At 31.3% G+C, this 12,470-nt stretch overlaps 1 protein-coding gene across 12 annotated transcripts in view; it reads left to right on the top strand.

Moving 5' to 3' along the window:
- RIMS2 (regulating synaptic membrane exocytosis 2) overlaps positions 1-12,470 on the top strand; it is a 589,248-nt gene that overhangs the window by 431,338 nt on the left and 145,440 nt on the right. For 6 of the 12 annotated variants that reach the window (XM_036830453.1, XM_036830452.1, XM_036830444.1 and 3 more), the window contains one exon: positions 8,230-8,330. The exons of the other annotated variants lie outside the window; for them this stretch is intronic. In XM_036830453.1, the coding sequence (XP_036686348.1) occupies positions 8,230-8,330 (101 nt within the window). The remainder of the gene's footprint in view (positions 1-8,229; positions 8,331-12,470) is intronic. 12 annotated transcript variants of the gene reach the window in all.

Genomic DNA, 12,470 nt, shown 5'->3' with positions numbered 1-12,470 from the left:
GAAGTTAATTCCACATACTATAGATTTTACTCTTGGGAGACCCAGTGTAAGAACTAGCTCAGACAAGGGGATTGGGAGGGTTTGGGCTTGGAGTAGTTGCAAAACTAGGACTCAGTGATCAAAACCAATTTGAACTTTGCATTTCCTCAATCACAGATTTCAGAAATGCTGTCAACATTTTGGATAATTTTAAGTCACTGTAGTATAAATTATTTTAATCCATAACTGAGTTTCCCACTCTTTGTAAATACTATTTTAAATTCTAGTTTATAAATTGAAAAATTCAGATACGGATCAGTTAAATAACTTACTCCAGTCATTTAAAGCTGGAATTTAAACTGAAGGAATCAGATTTGGTGCCAGAATCCATGCCCTTAACCTCAGGAAATGGGCACTTCATCTGTGACAAGGTGGAGAATGTAAGAGGGGACATTTTACGGCGAACAACATGAAAGAACAATACTAGAGGTCTAGGAAGAGGAGAGCAGGAAGAGAGGAATTCAGAAAGGGAACACTAATGTCAGTGGAGACCAACTCAATCCAATTTGCAGTTTTATTTAAGGATCCTCAGTGCAACTGATATTACCATGTGGGTATTTGGAAAGTTGAATGAAATTCATTTCAGTCTCTTAACTTAGGTTAGTCTCTCCTGATGCCTCTTCATCTAATCCTCATCCTTCTTTCTCTGAGTGATCTCATCTAAATTTTATCCCTCTTTCTTCTCAGTATTGAACAGGAAAGTTTTGTAAAATGTCCCTATTCATGAAATATTTAGGATGCATTTCTTTGAATTCTGAGGGAGTGTTATACTATGTGACATTAGTTGCTCTGTATAGTCATTCCTGTACCATTGGCCAATAGTAATCAATATTAGCATCCTTGGAGAAAGAAATACAGCTTGATGTCCAAGCACAAGTACTACTTGAAAGCCATATATCTAAATACTTCATTCAAGGGCATATATAGATTTATTATTAATTGCCACACTAATATACATAAGAAAAATTATATGGATCTCTTTTCCAGCATAGGTCTTATCCCAGTTTTTATATGATGGATATTTTTTTTTCATGATTTTTACATTAACTGTCAATATTTCTAAGTATATTTAAATTTCTGTTTGTTTCTAAACAAACAAATGTAAAGATGCATTTAAATTTCTTTATTATGCTTTCATATCTTCTGTGCAATCTTTTGATGTGTGTAAAGAGTGGATGTAGTTGAAATATATCTTAAAGATATGTTAATTAGGCCCCAGATGTGGGACACAGTGGTCTGTGATAATTGTGTCATACCAAAACACAGTAGGAGACAAGTCATACGCATGGTAATAATATGTGCTACTCTGTGGATTATCTCTTCCTTAATGTAGATTTTAGCTATCAGGGAAAAGTCAGAACATTCCAAAGTGCTGAACACATATGAGAAATAGTTTATTAACCTGATGAATCTGACTCATGTATTTATCTTTTATCAATGGTTATTGCATTTTTTCTTAAAAGCAATTTTAATGATAATCATTGCATTCCTTCTCTGAGGGGCTTTCATTTTAAAATTTAGTTTATCCTCTGAACTAAAGGTTATTTTAAAGATATAGGAATTGTGACTAACAAGTTTAAAATAATTAAGTTATTAGAAGTTTCCTAAACATTTTCTCCTAAAGATGTCACTGTACACCCTGCGACAAATGTATCAATATGTAGGTGAAACAGTTACACTTTAGCTAGTCTACAAGATGCTTCTAGATTAGATCACCTTTATGATTTTTTTCTTGGGCAAAGTTCCTGGTTTAATGAGCTTTTCAATTTTCTCTTTCTCTTTCCCTCCCTTCCTCTTTCTTTGCCTTTCTCCTTCCCTCCCTTCTTCCTTCATCCCATTCCTCTCCCTGCCTCTGTACACACACACACACACACACACACACACACGCATACACACATTCTATAAAGGAAATTTTAATGAATGCAATACCAGGGCAAATAGAGCAAGAATTTCTAGTACACTTTACATTATCTATATTGATGAAGTAGGTATTACAATATAAAAGAACAAACAAGCATCATTTGCTTTCAGAATTAACTAACCAGAGAGCTGTAGAGCAGAAGGAATCGTAATGAGTATCTGGTCCAAAATTATTCATTTTACAGATGATGAACTTTATGCTCAGAAGGGTAAAATGAAGTGCTTGCAGTTATAGGGCTCATGAAATTAAGACTCGAACCCAAGTCTTGACTCTCACCTTCTAAACCAGTGCTGTTTTTAAGATTTTCTTCAATCCTATGTATCATAAATATACTCATTACCCTAAATCTGGGCAATTCCAAAGCCCTTTCAACTCTGTGATGATTACCTCCTCTGCACTCTCCATGGACAAAACCCTGATCTTCCACCGCGATCCCAAGTACATCCTGATTTTACATGTTGAAACCTAAAATGGTGCTAAAATCCAAGTCTTCTGAATAATAAAATCTCAGTAAGTCTGTTCACTGAATGTAGATGTCAAAAGTAGACATACTCTGTTTCCTGAGATCACTAGATCACTCCTTATAACTTATGTCCTAAAGTAGTTTGCATATTAGTTTTTTTTGACTATAGTGAAAGGAGTCTGAAATTTATCTATAACATCTCCTTTGAAGTATTATTTAATGAATATGGCAGAGAGTTAATAGAGAAACAGAATACAGATACACAGGTAACCTAAGTATCTAAAACAGATAGTAAAGGTTTAGAACATAATTCAAAAGACTATAGCCCATAACTATGAACCTCACAGTAGGACAACAGTTTATAAGTTTCTAGAACTCTTATGTTTCATTTAATTCCACATTTTACTTAGGCAACTATGAAGTTCAGTTTTCCTGCATTCCTAGGAGCAAATAAGTCAACACATTATAAGAAAAATAAATTATATTTTCTTTCATTCCAAATGTGTTATTTCCTAGTGACGACAGTAGAAAAATCCTCAAAATTGATTGATTTGGAAATAATTATTCCTCAAAATTCATGTATCTTAGTTGCACAGTTAAGACTAAGTTTATTTACACTTTAAAAGAAAATGCTTCTATTTGCCCTAGTAGTAATACAAAATAATCTGGTGCATAATTTTTAATTTTTTCACAATATTTATTTCCATACTTTTTCTCAATTTAATGTGTTCCAATATTTGTTATTCCCTTCATTACATCTCCTTTAACAAATAATTTGGCTAACAAAAGTGTACTTTTTATGTGGTTCTAGTATATGATAAAGTTTTTGTCTAAAAGTATGAGAAAATTCATTACAGGCAAGTGATTGTGAAGAAATCATTTTAAAGTAACTTCTTTAAATTTTGTTGCATAGTTTCTTAAGTCCTACACTTGAAAAAACTAATATGGAAAATTTAAAAACATGTCAGATCATTTTTTGTATTAACATTCATAAAAATTGGAAAGATCTGCACTTTATTGCATTTGGAAGTATTTCTTATTTTGTACCACTTTTAATCAATACACCCACAGCTTTTATTTAACAAATATATGTCCCTAAGATAAATTAAATAATGAATGATTGCATATTTGCATCTTAAAAATTATTTAACATTTATTTCCAAAGCATTCTATCAAATCATGACAAAAATATAAGGTTTTCAAACTGGATAAGTTGTCCTTGTTCACATAAACATCATATTTTGTGTGTTTCTAAAATATTTTTTCTGTATAATGTATAATCATTGTGGATACTTTATAAACTATATATTAACCCAAATAAAAACCAAAAGCACTTATACTAACTTCTAATAACCAGTGATAACTGATAACTACTCTGGTGTGTAAATCTTAAATCTTTTTCACTCCGTGTCTTTGTCTTTTTTGTCAATTTTGTGCATATATGTTTTTATGAATATATATGGTTTTTTAAACTACAGACTATAGTACCATATCCACCATTTAGTGTTTTATAATTACTAACTGCAGCATCTTTATTTTATATAATTTATATATGTGAATGCACATGCACACTGTTCTCATCGTTTTTTGTGAGTGTATAATATTCTGTAGATACACCATAAATGCAGTTAACTAATCCCCTATTTTGGACATTTGGAGTTTCTTTTCCCTGGCCTTTGCGATTATCAAACAGTGGTGTAATGAATATGTATGTACATCTTCGCACATTGATTTATTTATTTAGGAAAGATCCTGGGAAGTGAAATTTCAGGGTCAAAAATATGACCATTGTAAAGCCTTTTAATACACAGTACCAAATATGTTTTATTTTTAAGTAATTTGCTTTTAATATTTGTACATCAGGTACTTTGGAAAGCGTTCATATAAATGACCGTTAATTTTTTTGTCAACAGCTAGTTTATTACTGTCACTCTGAAAAGTGTTTTTGCAGTTATTAGACTCTTGAAAGAGCAGGTAAAATAAAACCAAAGACAGTATTTTCTTTTTGAATTGCACTGCCTTTGAAAATAAAATTATAACAAAGTATTACATATTCTTATCTCGATGCATTTTAACAATTTCTATTCTTATTCCTTTGACTTTTGAAAGATATCAGTAAATTGTTTTATACTCTACCCTACTGAATCTAGAAAATAAACACACAAATAGCCATGCTTTTTCTTGTGTAATTGTTACTTCAAAGTGAGAAAACAGCTGCATACACTGATTATACCTTTTTTTATTACACTTAATTTGGTGCATGCCTAACTGGTGACTGTAGCATTTAAAGAGTACATGAATTTGGCCTTTTAAACTTTGTCCATTTGGAATACGTTATTTCTGTCACTGTCATCATTATTGTCCATAATCATCTTTTGTTTTGTTGTGCCTCTTCCAGATTGTTTGTATTTTTTTAGAAGAAAAGTTTGTAAACTAGGATTCAATAGGATAGTTATCAAAAATTATTTTTTTCCTTTCTTTGATGATTTGGCAAAATATAGTTAATTTTATAAATAGATTTCTAATAGGTAAGTAATATACTTCTTTAGCTTCAATCAGAAAAAAGCCTCAGATAATATTTTGATTTATGTTCAGACTACATTTATGATATCTCTGTATGTATTTTGTGCAAATACATTTTATTTACATTGTCATCAATTATTTAGATAGTTTCGACAAGGAATAGTTTTTGTTGGAAATCTTTCACTATTAATAAAAATTTGATTAAGACATTGCACAAATGTCTTTAATTCTTAAATTTAACTGGAAAGCAAATTTAACATGTACCTTTAAAAGGATAAAATTTAGAAGAAATCCAGTTATAAAATGTAAATTTTTAATGATCACTCCAGAAATTCTTGATGTATTATTTTGTTAAAAATATGAACAATGTAATTTGTTTTCTAATCTCAGATTATTTAAAGGCACATCTTAAGTTTTGTGAAGACATATAATAATCAAAGAAAAAAGGAATCACAGATGTGATTATTTTCATCAGAAACCCTCATGAAACAGATAGCCACTTAGTGAAATGAAACTTTTTAATCTCAGTTAAAGGAAGACTTTTTTAAACCTGAAGCCAAATATTTATATATCGATAGAAGAAAAGGATAGGGTGGGGAAAAGAGAAAAATCATTAAATTAGCCACAAAAATTTAGGATACTAACCAATGCAGTTTCTGGATTTAGATAAGATTAATAGTCTTAAACTTCCCTGATGTTGTAATCATAGGTTCTCTAATTTGTTTTCTGAATTTTGGTGTTCTTTCTTTGAGCTTTGCTGTTGGACTTGAGATTTTTCCCTCTTAAGATCCCCAGATTTGAGCATCTTGCTTAAGATCACAAGATGGGTCACTGAGTCAGCAGCCCTACAATATTCTGGTCACTGTTTAGCTTCATTATGAATTGCATTATTGCCAGACCTATGTCCCTATTTCAAAGAAGTGTGGTGTGTGAAGCTGCTTTGGGACCCCAAGAGTGTGTGTGTGTGTGTGTGTGTGTGTGTGTTTGGAAAAGCAAACTTAAAACTATTGTTTGAAGTGCACTACAGAAATCACTGAAGGTGTACTGATGATCTTCGTGGTGTAAATGTAGAAACCTAAGCAACCACTGTCTTACTGTTGGTTAATATGGCCATTTTCAATTGCATCTCTGATTACAAAATCTACCTATAACTTAACTTTTTTTTTTTTTACTTGATTGCCATACCAACACAATAAATATGACTTTTTAACTTTTTGGACACATTAAGTAGTCTTTTTTAAGTTCAAAATAACCACAATTAGTTTATTGGTTTAAAAACAAGTAAACCTCTTAAATGGCTTATGTTATTAAGATATTAATGAAATAAGAAATCATATTTTCTTAGTTTACTTGATTAATAATTTACCTTATACCAAAAAGAATTTGAGACAATTTGAATATTACACATTACTATCTAATAATCAGGAAGAATTTAATGTAGTGTCATAGGAGGTCGATGTCCAGGAAATAGTCTCAATATTAGAAAATGTATATATGTATGTATGTATGTACGTGTATATGTCTATATGTATATGTCTATATATATTTATATATGTATATGTAAAATGTGTTTAAACTTTGTCTATTGGTGCTATTTATATTTAAAATACTGTTTTGCTACTATAATATCAAAATTAAACTTTTTAAAAGAAACTTCCCAAACACTTAATTTAGCTAATATTTTTTTCAGCACACATAATTTTTTGAAGCTGGGATGGCTTTTTTGTTCCCTTGCCCTTGGAGAAAATAAATATATTTATCTGAGAATATCTCTTGCGGTACAAACAATTCCAATATTGTATTTTAATAGAGTAATAGACATTTATACTTGACCATATTTCACACTTATATCATGGAAGCACTCACTTGATTTTGTGTATCATTCAATTGGTATTAACATTATATTTCTATTCCCCATTTTATAATTTGGCACAGAATCAGTTAATCAAATCATTATTAAAATTTGACTCAAACTGTTTAGTTGATTTAAATTTGCTCTTAGATATCATATAATCTAAACTCTTTATACATTCTTTTAGTCAAGATTTTCTTAATCCTTTTTGAAACATTTTCTTCCCTTTGTATCTTATTTTAATTATCAATTTTTACTTAAATTTTTTTTACTAGCAATTATCAAATATACAGTGAGGTTTTTCTCAGGATGAGTGTTAAAACACCTATTTTTGAATGGGCACACTTTTGTCTATATGTCTTTACTGCAGTTTTAAAGTTCTGATCTTAAGCCAGGGGTATGTGTGTGTATGTTTACATTCTTACCTAGACCCAGTGTTTTTGGATTTTCATGACAACATTTTATTGTAGAAACCCACTGAACCTGCTAAGCTATGATTGTTTTTCCCAGTTTGTAGGTTTGTAGCATACAACTGAGATTTTGTTTTTCCATTATGCCTATTAATGAGAAATGGAATTTCTCTATAAAATCTCTTTAATAAAAATCATAAATATAATTTTAAAGCACTTTTTCATGTTTGCTAAGGTTTGCTTACTGAATTTAGTTCTTATTCTAACCAAAGTTCTTAAAGACCCTCTTGATATCTATAGTTGATGTGTTTTGAGGAAGCACCTGTTATAGACAGCATTAATCTCATCTTGTAATAGGCTTACTATCTCAGTTTCTCACCTCCTTATGTTCTTTTTTTCCCCTAAAATGATTTCAGTAATACTTTGTGCCTTTACAGGCATGGTATGTTTTCAGGAGTATTATTCCAAGTGCCTCTTTCTTGATCCTAGTTCTAGAAAATTCAAGTTCAAAAATCTTAGTAACTGCATCCACACGTATGTTGGAGCAACCTGCTTTAATACATGGGACAATTTTATGATAATTCTAAATGCAATTGTAAAATTGTATTTGAAACCAATGAGACTTACAACCTCTTTCCAGTAAATAATTCGAACCTTGATGAATTCATTACAAGCCAAAATTCTTATAATATTGCTATTGTCATATTTATGTGCTGTCAAGTATATTCTCCTGGACATATATGTAACAGAAGGTGTTTTCTATCTAATGAAGATTTGTTGTCTTCTATTTACATTTGTTTACATTTTATTCAGATTTAAATTATTTTACATATTTAATAATCATGCTTTTATTCACCAAATTGCATACTTAAATAAATCTAAAAATGACATTTAATTTGTACATACTACCTTGAATGAAAGTAGTATATCAGCCTAGCATTTCTTCTTTTATACATCCTGTAAGTTGGGCTCAGAAATAAGAACTGAACATTAATTTTATGGGTTTTTTTCTACTCGATAGGTGCTATGGATATAGAGGAGAGAAATCGCCAAATGAAAATTAACAAATACAAACAGGTAGCCGGATCAGATCCCAGACTGGAACAAGATTACCAATCAAAGGCAAGACATTTTTCTTTTTAAAAGTTGTAAAATAATCAGTTAATCATATGAAACTGTTAGATTCTCAAACTGCTGAATGCAGATTAGTCAGACACAAACATATAATGCAATGGCCCCATGATATTATTAAATGCTAAAATTTATGATGTGTTTGTATACCAACTTTTAGGTATAGACTTGCCTTAATATTTAGAAAAATCATTATATAATATAGGAGATTAAGGAAATGAAACTCATAAATGATCTGAAGAACAAAGCTTTTAGAATTTTTCATTTTATAAAACCTATAAAGGCCCTAACACCCTCAAAAATGTTTAGGAAGAACTTCTATTATCATCTTATGGTTTTCCTACATATAGAATTTTTTTATTTTATAGCATTTTAATTCAATCTGATTTATTAATAAGTTATTGGAACAAAATACATACTCATGAGGTGTTGTAAAGAATTCAAAATGTTTTTTAGTGAGAATCTTTTTGAACCACTTTTTGGTGATAAATTGAGGTGTGAAGTCTACCAATGTAGGAAAAAAAAGTATTATTTCATTGTTCTTGCCCTTCATTGCCTTTGTATTTTCAAAACATTTTTAAGCTCATCGTATTATTCATTCAAAGACTTTGCTCTGATGTACCTATTTAAGATTTAACAAAAGAATGAAAATAGCAAAACTTATTCCTAACATTTCGTTATTATGTGGTCTAATCATTGCAGTCATGTAATATTTGTGGTCTGTTATCTGTGTATTAGAGAAAAGCAATTTGGATTTTTATACAGTTAGGTCTATTTTATCCTTACCTTCAGTTTCTCTCAATTATAGCCCATTCTTCAGTGGAGATAAGACTTATGAAGTAAAGCACAACTGGCTATGCTGGATGTGCGTATGTGGTAGGTAGCATAGGTTTCAGTTTCTCCATTATACAACCTAGAGGAGGCAGATATTCTTGCCTCAGCATCACCTTCCAAGCCACCAATCTCTTCCCCAGAGTACATGAATATTGACTGATGTGGTGAATACAGGATTGTTCTGCTGTCCTGGAAATGGCACAGGCCTAATGCCAAGAGAAAGGTAAATTTAAGACAAACAAAAAATAGCCTTGCCTTTACTTAGCAGGTTTTAACTTATAGAAATTTTATTCTAAAATGAAAATATGAATAGCTTCAAATAGGTTCAGTGAATTTCGTAGAAAACAGATTTGCAGTGATAGAATATTTCAGATACATCTCTAACCTTTTGAGCTTGGTATCAGAAATGATATCTGTGCCTTTCCAGGTACTTTTTAAAATATTTCTGCCTAGGGCTAAATAGGAAGAAAGACCTGATCTTTTGTGGCATCTGCTATGCTCTAATCTCTCATTTATTCATATTATATAATCCAAAGACCAAGGCATGAAGTCCTGATAAAATAGGATATTAAAGCTTCCATAAACATAAGATAACACATATTTGTTTTGTTTGTTTATATCCCACTATACTTCAGGAAGGAATGTAGATGATTCTTAAAAATACATAAAATACTCTCAATAATATCGTCAATGAAGAAATGAGTATCAAGGGAAAATGAGGTCAAGAAAAAACAAGGTAACGCCAGAAGTAAAGCTTGTGAACAAAATGCATAGTGTGAGATCCTATACACCTGCTACATGTGGGGCTTATATTTTGACTGTGAGCTTCCTCACAAGCAGCAAAGGCAGAAAAGGAAACTGGGTCACTTATGTGATTTACATTGTTCATACAATAAAAATAAGTTCCTTAGAAGCAATGCCAATGATTCTTGTTATGGATACCTGACAGAAATTCATTACAAGGGGATGGACCAAAGGAATACTAAAGAATGCCTGAGGCTTCAAAGTTTTATAACTTTGGTACCAATTATTTTAGGTTAGAAAAAATTTAAGTCTTGGCAAAGGACTTATTATGCTAAGCAATATAATTTCCTAGGTATTCTCTAAGGCAGTGGTTTTCAAAGTGTAGACCCAGACCAATAACCTCAACATCACCCAAGGACTTTTGGAAATGCAATTCTCTGACCCCCTCCAGACCTACTTAATCAAAACTCTAGGGGTGATGTTCCTGGTTTTAAAAAGCCTCCCAGGTGATTGTGATGTGGACTACAGTTTGAGAACCACTGCTCTAAGGTGGGCTGCATGTAAAATTTACTTCCAGGTAACTGAATGAGTTGACTTCCTCTTTTTAGGGTTTTAGCCAGAAGCCAGTGATGGATGATGTCATTTAAAAATGGAGACTTTCTTCTGAGAATAAGTGATCTGACTCCTTTACAGGGCCTCTCCTAGTATCTAACAAATCCTATCTGTTGAATGTCAAGTACATAGAATTCTGTTTACTATTGCTGGAGTTGTGCACTCAGCCTAACCAAAAATGAAATCAAGTCATTAAGGTACAACTTTTGAAAAGGATCCAAAGCACAACTCTATTTTGTTCCACTACAAATTTCCTGATGTGGAACTATCTTTGCTGGGTCATCTATCTGCCTATCATCCCTACCTTGATCTAACTCTCTCATGGATCAAAGAGAAAATTACAGAGGATTATTTTTCGGTCAAGCACATATATAGATTTAGTTATTATTCATTTCCATACTAACAATTATTTAGATTAAAATTTTCAACTGCATCCCCTCTCTTTTTAACTAGGGATATTCACCTTATATTTCCATTCTTTTCTTCCTTGTTTTAGAACAAGTGCCAATTAAATACTTGCTATTGAGCTATGCACTTTAATATATTAACTCTAATTCGTGAAAAAATCATTTAATTGGTAAGGGAACTAAGCCATAGAAAGGTTAAGTAATCTACCCAAGTTCACATTAAATCATAGAAAGTATTATTTGTAGCTAATCTGGTTTTCAATTTTGAGATAACTGAGATTAAATCCAAAGCCTATGGAGCATATGCTATACTTATGAGCTATATTCCTGAAATTCTAGTGAAGCTATTAAGAAGCTTTCATGGAATATAATTGTTAACGAAGTTTTTTTTTAAACTACACATTCCCCATTTTAAATGACATTGCTTCCCTGAATTTTTCAAGCATTCTGCACTGACAGTTGTAAACAATTCTTACTAATTTATAAAATATCTCCTTAGTAATTCACTTTGAAAGTACCTGCAGAGCAATGCCTATTAAGTTACTGTCTTTCTAAACATATTTTAAGTATATGAGGAAATTTGTAAGCAGACAGCCTATATTTAAAAAAGCATCAAAACCACATGCAGACATGATTCCTGTTTAATCAGTGGATGATTTCTCAGGGCTTTTCCCCTCAAAACAGAATTTAACTATGTAGCCAATGCACACTTTCATGCCTATTGCATTGTCTTTATCCCAGTTTACATGTGATTCATCTGTTCTACTCTCAGCATAATTTAAGGATCAACTTAAAACCAATGTTCTCTGCTCTTCATTGGTTCAGAAAAACATGATTTGTTTATTACATTTAACAATGTGAATTATAATTCAGCATAGACCAGCTACCCTTCCCTGAGTTACGTAATTACAATAATTAGCAATAATTGATAAACAATGTAGGTATATCTGAGAATTAATATGGAGAATTTGATAATATTTATATAAGTATATGATGTTTGCTTTTTAAATTAGCCATATTTAATGTTTTTAAGTGAACTTGGAGGATATTTTTTAAAAGGGTAGTCCATCAGATTTCAACAGAGAAGCTACACAGTTTATTGATACCGTGTTTATTTGGAACTCAAAGCTTATTTCCCTGTAGAAAAACATGTTCCTTTTTGTTGGTAATGTTCCCACAAAATTATCACAAAAATATTTTACCCCTATTGTAGCACTTATAATCTTCTGTTTTCTTATTTATCACTCTAGAATTAAGTAAGGTAGCCCATAAATTTCGCAGAACTTTTCAGATGTGGACCAGAAGTTCATATTAATCCATTTAACCTGCAATCTAATAGACTGAGTCAGTGTTCTGGGAGTGGAGCACAGCACAGCAAAAGAAAGGAAAAAAAAAGAGTTTTTCTCCATTCTTTGTACATACCTGATCCTGGGCACTTGTCACCTTTTCTTCCAGGCTTCTTGTCTTGTAAGGATCCATTCACTGATTTCAAAGAGACATATTAGGAAGAAAGCAATCCCACTAAAGTAACTTA

This window comes from Balaenoptera musculus, chromosome 17 (assembly GCF_009873245.2).
Source record: "Balaenoptera musculus isolate JJ_BM4_2016_0621 chromosome 17, mBalMus1.pri.v3, whole genome shotgun sequence".
NCBI classification, from domain to species: Eukaryota; Metazoa; Chordata; class Mammalia; order Artiodactyla; family Balaenopteridae; genus Balaenoptera; species Balaenoptera musculus.
The sequence above is the reverse complement of the archived record's forward strand: the minus strand, read 5'-3'. Positions and strand labels throughout refer to the sequence as shown.